Below are 17,203 nucleotides of genomic sequence, written 5' to 3' on the forward strand. Positions count from 1 at the left end.
TTTTAATGCCACGTTGTCTGTGGTAAACAAGCATACGGTGCGCCTGATGTTAAGCAGCCGTAGTCTATTAGACGCCTGCAGATCCAAAGGTGTCACATGCGCGCTACCCTAAAATTATCATTCGATAAATAGACGATATAGTTTGCAAAACTTTTTTCTAATTTACCCCTTCCTCCTTAAAAATATAAGTATAAAAACATATTTACGTTACTGCTCCGTCATTGAATTACATATGCGACTTGTATACCAAATTGCTCTCACAGACGGACAGACAGACATGATTGATCCTATAAGAATTTCGTTTTTCTGTCTAAAGTACGGAACCCTAAAAACCAAGCGAACAGGCCCAAAACCCCGGGCGACCTACATTTAAACAAATCGGGCGATAAATCTTCAGCCCCAGCTCCGCAATAATGGACTCTCGCTATAGGGATTAACGCTGAATTTCGCTTGGGAAGTGTCAATCATGAAAACTGAAATGAATCGTAAACAATCTTAAAGGCCAATTCGAGTTTTGGTTATTCGATCTGTTTCCGATATGATACTGCTCTGTCAGTGTCAAAAGTGATATTTCTTCAACCAAAAACCACACTTTTGACACTGATAGATCAGTATCATATCGGAAACAGATCGAATAACTAAAAGTCGAATTGGCCTATATGTCGAGTAGCGAGCTAAGGCGCTATTTATGATGCGTCGGGTGACAAGCAAAACTCACTAAGTACTATCAAAAAATTAAAGTAACAATGCACTTTATTACACTTGTAACACGGTTATTGTCCAATAATTTCAATGATGTTAGTTAGTGACATTTGCTTGTCACCCGACGTGATGTATGTTCACAGTAGTCGATCAGAAAATAACTTCGCTTAGCATTAAGTACCCATCGGCGCGATTCGGGAAATGATTTAGAGATTCACTAGATATGAAATAGTAAAGATATGTGACGTTCCGCGGAAAAAGGTACCTTATGGCGGCTGGCGCTTACGCTATCATTAACACCGCTCCAATATTCAGCCGGGGCAATGGTACGTTTTGCCGTAGAACGTCACATATCTTTACTATTTCATATCTAGTGAATCTCTAATTCATTTCCCGAATCGCGCCGTATATTTATGCGCTGTTGATAAAATCATAGACGAATAATCCACAAAAAGTGCGAAATTACGAAGAAATAATGGTACTTAAATTGGTATGTTTACATTTCTTGCAATTTATATTGAACCTCACTTTATATCTTAATCGGGGTTTTTAATCGAGCAAAAACCTCAAGCCGCGACAAGCATCTACACAATGTCAACGGATCTCAAAAAGTGAACCCCCATCCATTAGGATATTTGACTGAATCAGCTAATACCCTGCGTATAATAGTCCATTCAAAGTCAAATCCCCTTTATTGCGGAAAATACATTAGAAAATAAGCGGAAAAGGCGAACGATTAAGCCGAGAATGACGGAAGTAAGCTCCTTAATTTGTTATAAATACCAAATTATTATGAATTCTGAACGTTTTAAGTTTCTTGGTCGTTTGTATTTTGACTTTGACTTGAACCTATGTTGATTCGTATTGAACTAAGACCCTGTGATTTGCCATAAAATGTAGAATAGACTGTACTGGGGGCTTCGCTAAGATGACATTCGTTCATCGATAAACGCCAAGTTAAAAGAAAAATGTATCGGGCTGACAGATGTTATGAAAAGTCACGTGATTATATCCATACATAATTTAAGTTTCGAATGGCGTCTTCTATCAACGACTGTCATTTTGGCTAGGCTCCCTGTTCTGACAAGGTATTCTGACGTTACAGTACCTATCAACTTTTTACTCAATTACTGCAACAGGTGTAGCGTGTAGCTATTAAGATTGAGATAGTTGTAGGTGATCTGTACGGTTACCATCAGTTTGTCACTGACATAAACGCCGTCGAGAACGTAATTTACTTTCTATACGTCCCGTTTGCACTAATATGCGAGTGCGAGCGAGATGTATAGAAAGTAAATTACGTTCTCGACGGCGTTTATGTCAGTGACAAACTGGTGGTAACCGTACTGTTCTGGCTTCATTTTGTATACTATCGAGTACATTTATGTCGGCTCTATGAAACTATTTATTTAGGTATTAAATTCTAAGCGTGCTATAGTAAAACAAAAATTTATTATGAAAATATAAAACTATCATGAAATTATTGACAGTAAAGAAGTACAAGTACTATTATGAACTACAAGCACCATTTTTTTCTAGACTTGTACAATACCTACCTACAGTTCTTAATAAATGTCAAGAAATTCTTGATAAAAGATTAAAAAAATCTTAGTACTTAAAAGATATATTTTTAATATATATCTTGTTCTATAATAATTCTAATAAAAGCCCAAGAAACCATAGTCTCTTTGACCAGCAGGTAATTCCATAGTTCTGGATCGAGGACTACATATCCGCCACTAACAAAACAACCTTAATCCACAGACTTAAAGTTGAAAATCCAACAACTTTACCCGCCTTTGTTACAAGTTTCCAGATAAACCTCAGCCGTAAGTAGGGCAGGCGGGTTTGATTTTGCATCGGCAAGTCTTTGAGGGATTTCCGAACATGAAAGTTGGCGTCTTTGAGACTTTACAAAGTAGTAAAGTAAACCTTATTGCGAAGACATAAGGTCCATATATTGTTAGTTCAAGGCCTCTTACCACAAATCCCAGAGATTTTTTATCTATTGCCGTTTTTGATTTTGATCCATTAATAGAATTCGTTGAACCTACTTTGTCGGCAATGTATCTATAATCTAAAGTTTAGGTAACATTCCATTTCTGACCGCAGCTGCACTACTGCTCCGCCACGTCGATGTTATTGTCAATTTCCATAGTAAAATGAATGACAAGACAATGAATGGCAGTAACGTCGCATCAGTAGAGCAGCCGTCGTTGGAAATGGACTGTCACCTTAAAGGTAACATTTCATTTCTGACCCCAGCTGCACTACCTACTGCTCCGACACGTCGCTGTTATTGTCAATTTCCATAGTAAAATGAATGACAGTAACGTCGCAACAGTAGCTGGAAATGGACTGTCACCTAGAGTGATTGGTCTTAGTGTCAGCAAAGGTGACGTTCGGGTGTCAACTGCGGCAGCATTACTGTATAGTGATAGAACGTGATAATCGCGGCAGTAATGCGGCGGCGAACGTCTCTCATTTTATTTAGCTTATTTGATTTATACGTAGATGACACCATACTTCCTAAAAGCAGTGTTTCAATAGGGTATTATACTGTATTTTAAATAAATTATTTTACACCATGCATGAAATAAAGCATCAGATAATTATAAGAAAAACACAGATAGGAGTTATTTTTAAACACAAGTTCTATTTAATAAATCGGATAGAAATATAAAAAAGTAGGTGAGTTGACCGTGACGTCACGATGTAATGTTTCATATAAATTCCATATTAGAAAATCGTTTTGACAGTTCTTAAAAAGTAACTGATTTGACTAGTAGGAAAATACCCTATTCAACTTTCTTAGATCACTTAAATTCCATTCAAAGGAAAATAAAATTTACCTTGAGTCATGAATATAAAGCGTATATATAGTAATAAAAAAATTCATGATTTTATATTTTTGTAACATTTCGGTAACTTATAACTCATTATACTTGACTTGTTTTCCTTGTCGATTATAGTTCGTTTTTTTAGTTTTAGAAACAACTTGTAAGAAGGTAAGCGATCTTGGCAAGTCTTTTAATTGAAAAACGCTTTTTAAAAATCAGTAACTATTACTTATGAAAGCAGAAGAATATAAATGATCGTATTAGATTAATATTTGTTACATATTTGCCGTAACTTATTTTTAAAATGTGTTTTTCCATTAAAAGACATATCAAGATTGTTTACCTTATTTCTAATGCTAAAAAAACGAACTATAGATTGATTTGATTGATTTTGTCCATCTATCGTTTTTGTAAGTTTTTGTAGTGTACATTACATTCGATACCGTGACGAGCGTCCACGTTTGCGTCAAGTCTATTTTTGTATGGGATTTTGAACAGCGCGCCAAGCGTGACATTTTGGAAACTCACAATTCCATACAAAATGTCACTTAACGCAAACGCGTACGCTATCAAAAAGAAAATAACACTAGGGGTGCTCTACAGAGCCAGTGAAAAATTAGCTTTTATGGACTTAATGCCTTTAAAAACCTTGCGGCAATGTGGCATACGCAGTGTGGCACAGTGTAGTACCGTTCATAGTCTAATAAAACATGGTCTTCTATTCCCAGAGTGACACAGGCCTACGTCACAACAACATGGCCGCTATATATAGCGCTATCGCATATTATCATATAGCGCTGTCGCATGATGACGTAGGCTTGTGTCAGTTAGGTGACCTAGAAAAGACGGGAATGGAGTACCAGGCGGAGTATATTATTATACCATGGTACCGTTAAGGGCCACTAGCATTATGTTTATTTGCACTTAACTTAAGGAAACTTTAACGTTTACTTTTCGTGACAGTATCCACTTAACGAAAACTTTGCTTTGTCTTTTAAGACGATGTATATTATAGTACACGAAGGACTATACTTACTTTTGAAAGTAATAATATGTAGGTATATATGTCCTTACAATGTGTTTTTCTGACAATATTTACCTAGAATAATTCTGACAAATAAATTTGTATTGGATAGGTATTATTGATTATAATAACTATACTTTTTTTTATTCTAACCTTTTCTAAATTATAGGATAAATTAAAGAACACCGTTCCAATCGCTCTAGATTAACCAACTTTGTTCTATTTCTGCTTTTTCCCATTTTTGCATTATACAATTTTGTATTAAATTCTACTTGATAAAATTAGTTTTGAAACGTAATTTCTTAAGCGAATATATGAACACAATTTTCATGCCTACCCTGCATATGAGTACGGCTGGTATCAGACTAATATTTTGTATTATATGAGAGTAGGTACAGTCAACAAATTAAACTATTCGCTTAGCAACCTTGCAGACTTGTTTGTATACAGAGGTCCTAGGCCAATAGTTTTGTTGACTGTAGGTACATACATACTCTATATTATAGAGTCTATAGGAAGTTAGAATTTGCTAATTCAAACTACCCGCGCCTCCACTATCATTTGGATTTAAATAAACCCCGCATAGCTTTAAAATTTAGATGACAATTACCCAAATCCGACCACTAGGTCAAACAACGAGACAGCTAGTCGACTCGAAAAAGTTTGCAAAGCTCGCCTAAAAGCTGCTCTGACATTCTAACACTTGCAGAGTCGAAAGCTGAGGAAAACCAGTGTGTTAGTGTTTTCTCAAACTTGCTGACATTCGGATGGCAACTGTAGCTGCATTAAGAACGAGACGAGAAAGGTCCGGGCCCGGGCCGAGGCATCCGACATCTCTATAGAAAACATCACGTGATCATCCATCATTCGTCATAGAAAACGATGAATCGAAAGCCACGCCACAGGGGTTCTAGCCAAGATTGATAGAAAACGCCATATTCCAGTAACTTTGTCGAATTTTGTAACCTGGCTCTTTTGCGTCAAATCCGGTAGTTCTGATTTTTTGCAGACTTATTTATGATGTTGGCCCAATGAATAATCCAAGTTTGTGACCTCGAGCGCCGAACGCAACTTTGTCAAAAATCGAAAAACCCGCGAAAATTTCGGTTTTTTTTTTACTAATTAATTTTTAATAGTAGGTACTACTACTAGTACTACTACGACTACTACTATTTAACGCAGATGCTAAATGTATAAAATTACTGTATTACCAATCGAAATTCAAATAATGCATGGAAACAGTCACGTGACTTTTCGTAGCATCAGTCATCCCGGTACATGTTTTCTTTTCGTTCGGCGTTTGTCGATGTACGGTTGTTACCTTGGTTAGGTTTAGGCATAGAAGGTCCTATAGAAGTGGTATACGCGTGCCTCTGTGAGGGACAAAACATACGCAATGCGACACTATGATTGGTCGAATTTATTTGTTGCCCACCATAATCCATACTAAATTTACGGTGGGGAACAAAAAATATGCGAGACTGTGACAAGGACAAACAATAATAGCTCTTTCGCTGCTACTCCTACTGAAAGATACATAAGACAATTCCGTTCGGTCATTTCCCCCCACCCCTCATGCCAGATCCAGTTATATCCTAGATTCATGGGTTTAGGAGACTCTGCGCTACGCTGGTTGGCCATAAAAGTCGACTCGCCATTGGCCAACGCTCACCCGCCAATCCAGCTCCATTTCCATTAGGCAACGGCCGAGTTTTGCGAACAGACGTGCTGTTATTCAAATGTGGCTCCGCTACTGTCGCGGTACGGTGACGTAATGATGTGAGGAATCGCTACCTACCTACTGAATTTTAATTTCACAAAATTAATTTTGTATCGAGCAGAAACATCTGCGAATGATGCTATTAAGGTTAGAACCAAATTAAAAGTGTAAAATTCACTGTCTTGGGTGGGAATCGAACCCACGACCAAAAAATAAACTAAGAAGTATAACACTCTTACGGTTGACGTCGGTATGGGCTAGCCAAGGCTCATATATGGTGGAAATATTCGCTGTATTGGGGTCTTGGTTGCTCAGAGCACCGGGCTACCGATCGTGGGTTGAAGTCCCACCCGAGACAATTAATTTTTCCAATTTTAATTTGTTTAATTCACAGAGAAAATGATAGACAGAGATCAAATCGCTGAGACGTAATTCTGTGAATTATGCTGTCTTTCAACTTTAGTTTCATTTGGTAAATTTCATCCCTATGGTCGTTTGGTGTAGAGTCTTGTTTGACATTTGCTCGCGAAAATATAAAGCTTTTAAGCTAAAAGCCAAAGTATAATGTTAAAGGAAATTAAAAAATAAACGAACTAATGATTAAGAAATACTTACCTAAAAACTATTCCAAGAAAGTATTTATTGGTTTTGTAATAAAATAACATTTTTTTTATAAGCCTATATAGTGTCCCACTGCTGGGTAAAGGCCTCCCCCCTAGACCTCCTCCCGATTAACTGCAGCATCCGTCCAGTTGCTGAGAAATGCGTCCAGGTCGTCCCGCCATCTCCTCTTGGGCCGACCATGCCGGCGTTTAGCCCACCTCTGTGGGTGCATACGTCGTTCATGGCCTGCCCAGTCCCACTTCAGCTTAGGCTAAAGTAGCTAAAATTAACCAAATTCAAAAATACATGAAAATTAGCAAGAAATACTAGTTTTATTTATCTTTAAAGATTCAATTCGCCACACCACAGCCTCGAACGTGACATCATACTGGGGCAAGTTGAAGGCAAGCGCGCTAGAGGAAGAGCCCCTGCAAGAAGGTCGGATTCCATTAGACAAGCATGTGGTTCCATACAGAGGGCAGCCCACATAGACCTTGTTCGCGATAAATGGAGGGACATAGTTGTTGGTCACGATCCTCAGTCATGAGGGAACGACGAAGAAGAAGAAGAAGAAGAAGAAGAAGAAGAAGAAGAAGAAGAAGAGAGAAAGATTTAATTTGTTAGTTTACTAACGGTTCGAATCTAATAAATTTGATTTGATTTAATGATTTGTATTGGAATCGCACCTGACTTCTCAGCTACGACTATAAAATAATCATAGGTATCAAATTATTTTCCACATTCACGCAAACTTTACCTCTTCTGTACGAGTATAATCATCTTAGAAGCACATAAACATTTTACAACCTTCATATTTCTTCTCGAAATGTCTAATAAAATTTCACCGGTAATACTCCCAAAGTATCACAACATCGTCTCTAACAAACCAGTCTAAGGGATATCTCTGGTTACTTACACTTGCTGTGGGTTTAGGGGTCTAGTTTTGTTAGAAATTATTTCAGAGTCGAGATATATTTGTTCTGAGTTTTGTAGTAAATCATTCAAGGTATGTGATTGAGTTAGTACCTATGTGCTGGCTGGTTACAAAATACATAACACCAATCGATATCAAACTACTAAATATGTGCTTCAGAAAACGATGTTCCTTAGAATTATGAATAACGAAGTATTATGAATTTAGATTAAGTAAAATACCTACTTATGGATTATGATTTATGAATTTTGTAATTGTAGGTGCATATTATATGTATAATGGTAACTATGTTTGAGTCGTAACTACTGATGTTAGATAAAATTGCCTCCTTCCCTTGTTAGTATTATTTTAATAGCATTAGTTTCTATCACCCCCTTAGGCAGGGGCGTATTTACCATAGGGCCATCCGGGCCATGGCCCGGGGCGCCAATCCGCTAGGGGCGGCGTATGGGCCATATGGCGCCCCTAGCGAATTGCATTTTGTTTTTCTTCCTTGACTTCTGGGGCGGCGAAATGTATTGGCCCGGGGCGCCAAATTTCAAAATACGCCCCTGCCCTTAGGAGATATTTTCCCGATAAAAAGTTTTCTGATCCAGGTTATAAACTATGTGTAGAGCCAAATTTTAGCCAGTGTTTTACCGGTTTTTCGTGATCAAGAAAAAACATCCAATTAAGACCAATGCGCCCAAATCCGTCTGTGGAAATTCGACTAACAAGCACGTTTTCAAGCAAAAGTAAACTAGTGTTCACTTCATCGATAAACCAGAAATTGCTTTCCACAAGTAGGCCCCTGTTTCACCACGCTGCTGTCAGAATTATCTGTATATTGCTGGTCCAACAAGTAAACATTGACTCTATGTTTTTTACCGATCAAGTCAATACAATTATCTTTGTGAAATAGGCACTTGATGGTACGATAATTGAAAAATACTCTCGTGTACAGAATTTCCCGCAGGCGGATTTGCCCGCATACCAAACATACTTACAAACTTTTACATTTACAAAATGATTTTAGTACACTTTTTGTCTTGTTTATTTTACTAGCATTTGTTTATTGTAATAAAATAAACTACAACCCCTTACGGTTTCACGGCGTTGGTCGACGTACTTACCTATATCCCACTATCCCCCAAGGCCGATAACATTATGCCTGATGAATATGGAGTTTTGTAACTTCGCTAACCATACGCTGTTGTAATGGATGTTTTGTTGTTCCGTTTATGGCGGCCGTTATTATTTCAATTAGGGTTATTTTAGCGTAATTTCACATTATGACACGACTATAAAACGTAGTTTTTTTTATGAAGTGGCTCACAAATGAAATTACTTTTACCTGCACCCGAAGGACTAAACCGTTTAGTATAACTGAACGTAAAAACGGAGAGTAATAATTACTTTCGAGTTTATGATGGTCTTTTTCTGAAGCAAGAAATCTGAGTCACACTCAATGCAGATCAAACGGATTGACAGGCAGATTTATATCGTTGAGGAGGAGTGAATATATAATTATTAGCCTCGTTTTTCCCACAATGCATTTACTGTCTTAACAACACTTCACGGACCATATTGGACAAGCCAACTTGGGTTGTCGAGCTTGCTAAAGAAATTTTGCATTTTTTCTTCACCAAGTACATTACAGTATACTTGCGTCTTTAATTATCTGACATTTCAGGTTACAATATACTAGGTAAGTATGTACCTAAAATCCTAAAATATTTTATAAACCAGGGGACCACCAATATTAACTACCACCACCAACTACTACCAATATCGGAAATCGAAACTTTACCCACATGTGTTATATGTGTGACAAGCGTGACAAGAATGTCCCTAGAATAAAATAAAACTTAAAACTTGTTCTTATTTAAATTTTATAGATGTCTGGGTTCTCGATGCAAAGTAACTCATTCTAATAGACCCTCCTGTCATTTTCCAGGCTCCCACTGCCGTGGCTGCTATACGGACTGATCAACGGGCAGCCGGTGGAGGTCAACTCCAAGGGCATGGTGTGCAGCATTGTGCTGCTCTTCGCCATGCTGCTGTTCGTCATCATGAGCATCGCCTGCTTCAGGTTAGTTGTCAGTAGCTGTTCCATCGTCACCTGTGTGATCAACGTGCAGCCGGCGGAGGTCAAATCCAAGGGCATGGTGTGCAGCATCGGGCTGCTCTTCGCCATGCTGCTGTTTGTCATCCTGAGCATCGCGTGCTTCAGGTCAGTTGTCAGTAGCTGTTCCATCGTCACCTGTCTGGTCAACGGGCCGCCGGTGGGGGTCAATTCCAAGGGCATGCTTTGTAGCATCGTGCTGCTCTTCGCCATGCTGCTGTTTGTCATCCTCAGCATCGCGTGCTTCAGGTTAGTTGTCAGTAGCTGTTCCATCGTCACCTGCCTGGTCAACGGGCCGCCGGTGGAGGTAAATTCCAAGGGCATGCTTTGTAGCATCGTGCTGCTCTTCGCCATGCTGCTGTTTGTCATCCTCAGCATCGCGTGCTTCAGGTTAGTTGTCAGTAGTAGCTGTTCCATCATCACCTGTCTGGTCAATGGATAGCCGGCGGAGGTCACATCTAAGGGCATGGTGTGCAGCATTATGCAGATTATGCTGCTCTTCGCCATGCTGCTATTCGTCCTCCCGAGCATCGCGTGCTTCAGGTTAGTTGGCATTAGTAGCTGTACCATCATTAGGTATTTGACAGATCAACACGGTGTGTAGCATTATGCTAAGTACTCGGCTCCATGTCCCTCTGTCATTATTTCTCAGAATAATGATCACCGGCTTCAGACCTGTTCCATTATCAGCTAATAAAGCAGAGAGCGGACCTGATCTAATTGCAGGTGGAGGTATAATATATATCGAGTCCAAATCTTATGCGTGATATTTTATTCGCAAGCTTTCTCAATTTTGCTTCTTTTTACCGCGTTAATGTTAAAAAAGGTTCTAGTTACTTAAAACCGATCTGTTCGCGACGCTACCTGGTATCTATTTGTAGTTTCTTCTATAAAATTGTTATTCAATTAATCACTGTTGTACTGATATGTTATTATTACATTTCCAGGTGGAAAATGAACAGAGGGCTCGGCTTCACGATGTTCCTGTTGTACTTCGTGTTCGTGGCCGTCAGTCTCAGTCTGGAGTACGGCTACCTCCACTGTCCTAGCGAGTAAGAACGTTCCAGAACTTTCTAGCACAATCGGGAATATTGCAGAACAATCAAGAGGATGAGCACGAGTCACTTCAGCAATAGGCCATAGAAAAACCTGAAAGCAATTGGACTAGAATATAAGAAAGAACATATTAAAGAAAGAGTAACCAAACCCTTCGTGGCAAGGCAGTGGTCGTGGGTGGATAAGACAAAATAACTAGATTTGTTCCCTATTTGAACTAGAACTTGTTATTACAAGGAATAAAGAGCATTAAAAGATTGTGATAGTTCAATTGTCGGGGTGCTTCCCGTATTTGCTCGATGGAACTGCGTACCGAATCCTTAACTCATTCACTGCTAAGCTCTGGTCGTAGCGCTACGTTGTAGCCGTTAACATGGATTTTGACTATTATATTGAAACGACGATATGGCGTGGTTAGCTCAATGGGTTAAGAAATATAGATCAAAAAATCTCAGCTCCACAGATTAACGGAAAAGTAGCTAATAATTAAAAATGGAAATGTAATGGCCGAAGTGACTTGTGTTGCAAAAAAATTATAGCACTGATTTTAATAAAGGAAGTTGTTCTGATATTAGGAAATCAATTGGTCCAACGTGCATTCCAAACAATAGGGAACTAGACGTTTGATGTGAACTAGATCTGTATACATTTGTTCAGTCCAGTTTGGTTAGTTCAATTAGGTTGTTTTCCATGCATGTCAAAGCACAAACGAAATGTTGTTAAATTGCTCAAATTCACATATTATTTGTACTTAAATGCCTTTGCTTTATAGTATATGTTACGCTTAGTTTGTAAACAAGAGAGACATGAGCACCAAAGGAGTCCAATATTCATTCTTTGCAATAGAACGAAGTGTATTATAGGATAGTATAGAAATCCTAATTGTATGCAATAATGAGCGTAAGCTTCTGGTTTTAAATGGCTGGTTGCGCGTGAGTTGCTGGCAGCATATTGAACTCTTTCTTGCAAACCTGAAAAATAACACGCGAGAGCGAGACAAGTATCTGCCAGCAGCTAGTGCGCTAGAGGTGTGTACAGACTTGCAAGCGGTGCAATCGGCTAGATTTTTTGTATCAAAATTGTAAATTATAAAGGAGTAGCCCACACTAGAGACTGTAGATATTTATATGAATGTTAGAGGTTCATTACCTAACCGTTGAATAAAGGCGCTTTTATGATGCCGTTAGCGTTATTGCTAATTTATAATATTAGATATAGTTCGTTTTTTTAGCATTAGAAAGAAGGTAAGCGATCGTGACATGGCTTTTAATTGAAAAACGATTTTTAAAAATCAGTAACTATTACTTATGAAAGCAGGAGAATATAAATGATCGTATTAGATTCATAATTGTTAAATATTTGCCGTGACTTATTTTTAAAACGTGTTTTTCTATTAAAAGACACATCAAGATTGTTTACCTTTTTTCTAATGCTAAAAAAAACGAACTATAGTACGTGTCAGCTATTATTGTGCGTATGTTTTGTAAATATTGTTTGAGAGCGTTATTTTGGGTCCGGGACCCGTGTCCACGTTTATTTCGGGGGTGTTAGAGTGCGCACGGAGATTGTACATAGCGTAGCTCGGAGCGGGGCAAATGGGTAAGATAACGCATTCCATAAAATGTGCCTAAGAGTTCGTAGGAGCTCCTTTACATTAGCTTCGTGTATATTCAATACAATGTTTCGTAAATTTCATCTAATAGCAATTAAATACGGTTTATATAATAGTGCTACACTTCAGCGGGCGCAGCATGGTTCCATTTTTATGTCCTGTCATTATGCCCGTCACTTTCGCACTTACATACTTGTTAGAACGTTATAGGCATGGTGACAAGCGATAAAAATGCGACCGTGCTGCCGCCGCAGGGCGCATTTGTCCCGCTCTTCGGTAGGTAGATTTTTACACTCTTAATGATTACTTTCTTCTCTCTCTTCAACTATATTCAACTACGGATGTATATGCAAGAGCAGTCAATTCTTAATATAATCTGAAGTATTTAAAGGTTATAGTTATGGTTGGTCTTGAAGGAAGGTCTAATGATAGTGCCTTTATATTGGTCTTATAACTAAACTACGGCGTCGGTTAGATCAGAGCACACCGGCTGCGTACACTAACATGATAGAGCCGCGTGCACACGACACGCAAGCGGTGTGCCGTCTCTCATAAGGATATGCATATTACAACGCGCACGTGCACGTCTACGCACACGCGTCCGGTGTGCACAGGCCTTAAGAGTTACAATTTAATTTAGATTTTTGATTACATATGCTGTAGTGATGTGTTATAAGATCTATGATAAAGTTTTGTGACCATATGTATTGATCCCGAGAGATGGTCTTATAAGCTACAAACATACAACAAACTCTACAAGCAGTTAGAGTTAGACCAAGACAAGTCTGCAACGATTTTGATATATTCATAGAAGATATTTGATAATTTCATAGAAGTTCGACGTTTAAAATAACACTTGCACTGCGTGTGCTATCATAATCTTTGCAGACTTATCTTGGTCTAACTCTATAATGCTCTGAATTGCTCTGATTAAATACGTAAAGTGGGCAAACTGGCAATATTCAATATACTAAAACAATATACAAAATAATAAAGTCGAAATATAGAAACACAATGACGAATATGCAATAATGCCTAATTGGAACCAAAAGCGGTAGGTACTTTCGTGACATTAGGGCGTTTCTCAGAGATGACCTTCGGTGCCTGACTTCGGTGCCAAATTTTTTTTTTAACTTATTTGATATGCGACTTTATTTCCTAAAATCTAGCCTTAATATAAAAAATATTGGTAGTGGAGGCCTCCATTAGAACCTTATAGTTTATAAGATATTTGAGATTTAAAAAAACACCGAAATCATGTGCAGGCACTGAAATCAATTGGCGTCACCGAATTCAATAATGCATACACAAAAATCACATTTCAATTTTATATCTCAATCATATTACATTTTAATCATATTTTTCATTCTTATTTGATTATAAGCGATGTAATAAGGCTAATGATCTCGAAAGCTTACATAAATTTAATAGATATAGACCCAAGATTTTAAAATAACCTAATTACGGCTTGTAAAACAACATCTCTAGAAGATATCCCACACTATTTGACTGTCCTCTCATATAATAGGGTGGTGGGCGATGTATGGTCCTGGAACGAGTTTCAGACATGTCGACCACAAATTCGCACATTAGTGCCATAAAGGAGAAGATGTTTGTTTCACACAATCCGACCGCACACGCATCAAAAAGAAACTTATGTTACCTACACTCGATAAACAAGAAACTTTTGAGTGGTGTTCAATGCTCAAAAAATATTTAATGCACTTATAAAGCAATGTGATGCAATACGGAAAACAAGTATTTTTGAATAACAGAGTTTTAAAGCGTGAACTCCATCAATTTAAAACTATTTGAAGTGGTCGACTAATGCTTGAAGATCTAATAACCTGTTAATTATTTGAGGGTGCTGGAGATCTCCAGCATTCTGAAACACTTGAGATAATTTGTAACTCCTATATTTAGACATAAAGACATAAGACATTGAGGATTGTTAAAACATTTGCTATGTTCAATTTGTGTCTATGGCTATCCTTTAGAAATATCGATCAGTAGGTACGCTCAGTACCTTTGAAGCGATCTCGACATTAGAAGGCTACTTTATTTTTAATCCCTTGTTCTGAACATCCCGTCCCTTGGGTGCACCTTGCATAATACTTACATACACAAGTTATTGTAAAAGAAGTGGGATCTGCATTCATTTAATATGGCTGATACGTTTAAAGTTATCGAGGTATAGGGCCTCAGGTGATACAGAGGACAATTAACATAATTTACTTCATTGGTTTGAAGAGAACATCAAGACAGAGAAAGAAACATTGGGTCTACAAGTTTCAACACACGTCTGGTTTAAAAAACTACTCATAGTAAACTAGTGATTTTTGAACTAGTGAACATCAAGACAGAGAAAGAAACATTGGGTCTACAAGTTTCAACACACGTCTGGTTTAAAAAACTACTCATAGTAAACTAGTGATTTTTTGTACCTATTATGAATTAATTTACTTACAAACATAATTTTACGTTTATACAACGTATCTTGCACTTTTTAGGTGTAATAAATTAGTACAACAAACTAGTTTACAAAGCAGGATTTGAATTCAGTGATCACTTTTTTGATATCGGTGGTCAAAAAATCCACCGAATCCAAGGAAATCAACACCAGTGATGTCAAAATTAATCGCTTTTTAGCAATTACAGAAATAGCATGAGTGATACAGAGGAGATGTAATATAAGATAAGATTTACGTACTTTCGAGGATTTCTTAAGCACTTGCATAACGATAAATGCACTAAAACTTTCGGAGTAAATTGCACCACCGATCTCAAAAAAACATAGAACCAAACCCACCGAAGGACGGTGAAACCTTTAAAAAATCACTTTATTATACTGTGACTGTACCTCTACTCTATTCAACGGTTAAGGCACAACTAAAGCATACTGTGTTTGAGACACTGAGTTCCTGGTTTACAACTTTGAAGGAGTACCGACATGTTTTGCAAATTACACCGAAATCAGGCACTAGCCCTGGACACATCGTAAATTTGGTTTTATTCAATGAGTTGAGCAAATACATTATTGTGATATAAAGATTATGATAAGTTAACTAATACCTTATGCGTGAATACCCATAATAACTCCGATCTAATGCCCCATCTTGAGTAATAATTTTTTGTTTCATAAAATCTGGGTGCGGGACACTCCCACCGAACATCATTTTTGGCATTTGAATTTTTTTTTCTTGTATTATATAAATAATAAATAAATAATTTGATAGTGTCCCAGACAGAATATAGGCTGAAGATCATGCCTAAATTTATTCAGATTTATTGAACAGTAAATTCAATCATTTATAGCCCCGGACACGTAAAAATGGCCCTCCTGAGAAATGCCCATTAGAGAGGTATAAATTATACCTATTGCCAGTTTGATGTCTATTTAAACTGTAACCATCCAGGGCTGTTTTATTTCGCTGGAGCAAAGAGAATTTGAAATAGAGACGGATTGTCAAAGTTAATTATGTAGCCACAGTGAATTTATTGCAATCTTTCGACAGAAGATTAAAACTTTTAGAACGCCATTTGACTTTGATCCTTATTCTTTCACAGATATGTGTTAAATTTGTTTATATCAAAAAGTAACGCCATTTCCCAGCCTAGCCTAGTCTCGAGTAGATGGCGTTACCTACTTTTTAATACATATAAACAAATTTAACACATATCAGTGAAAGAATAAGGATCAAAGTCAAATGGCGTTCTAAAAGTTTATCTTCTGTCGACAGATGGCGAGAAAACTGTAGCTACATAATTTACAACAACTCTCTATACACTCTATTCTCTTTGGCTGGAGCAAACTTTAAGACCACATCTCGATATCAGGAATCGCGATCGCGACGCGATTTAGTATCCGTTCTGTATAGAATTATTTATTGCTTCTTCGAACAATCGCTTCGAATTCCTTTTATATCTAACCAATGATAGAAAGTTTGTAATGTTTTGTAAATTCAACTGTTGATATCCCACAAAGTTTTATATTGATAACCCGCCTATTTGACATAGCAATAAATAGACTAGAATAGTTAGTTAAATATTTCTATTGATAAGCTTTAACAACTCAGACCATTGTAAGCTGAAATGGATATCATACACAAAAAAGTGACCAAGTCCACCGGTGACCGAGACGGGAATTTGATTTGTTACCTAGTTGAACTCAGAACATTGAGTAACGCTCATGTGGTAACCATTAACTGACCTCGGAAATGTTGAATCTGAATGCGCACAAATCTCAAAGTCATTCGCTTCATAAAATTGACACCACTAAAAAAAATTTTTTTTTTGCTAAATAAAACGACATATCGATAGGTACGGGAACTCGAGTAGGTCATAATCTGTGATAGAGGCATGCTTATGACGTATTTGTAAAGAGATTAATAGAAACGGATCATTCACCTCACGTACTGTAAATATTTAAAATATGGGTAAGCTTGTATTTGATCTTCTGTAGTACGCTTAGCGCCGCTCGGTCCAAACAGTTTCAGACGTGGCATTGAAAGCATTTGCATGATGGAAAACTTTAATATCTCGATTTGACAGGAAACATTGGAAAGCAAAGCATACTGTTTGTACACGTATCATTTTTTTGCGCGTATT

At 37.6% G+C, this 17,203-nt stretch overlaps 1 protein-coding gene across 1 annotated transcript in view; it reads left to right on the plus strand.

Moving 5' to 3' along the window:
• LOC134798459 (sodium/potassium/calcium exchanger Nckx30C) overlaps nt 1–13,665 on the plus strand; it is a 104,562-nt gene extending 90,897 nt beyond the window's left edge. The window contains exons 7-8 of the mRNA XM_063770899.1: nt 9,760–9,894; nt 10,875–13,665. Of these exons, the coding sequence (XP_063626969.1) occupies nt 9,760–9,894; nt 10,875–10,983 (244 nt within the window). The 3' untranslated portion in view covers nt 10,984–13,665. The remainder of the gene's footprint in view (nt 1–9,759; nt 9,895–10,874) is intronic.
• The last annotated feature ends 3,538 nt before the right edge of the window (nt 13,666–17,203 follow it).

The sequence above is a fragment of the Cydia splendana genome, chromosome 16 (genome assembly GCF_910591565.1).
Source record: "Cydia splendana chromosome 16, ilCydSple1.2, whole genome shotgun sequence".
Lineage (NCBI taxonomy): Eukaryota > Metazoa > Arthropoda > Insecta > Lepidoptera > Tortricidae > Cydia > Cydia splendana.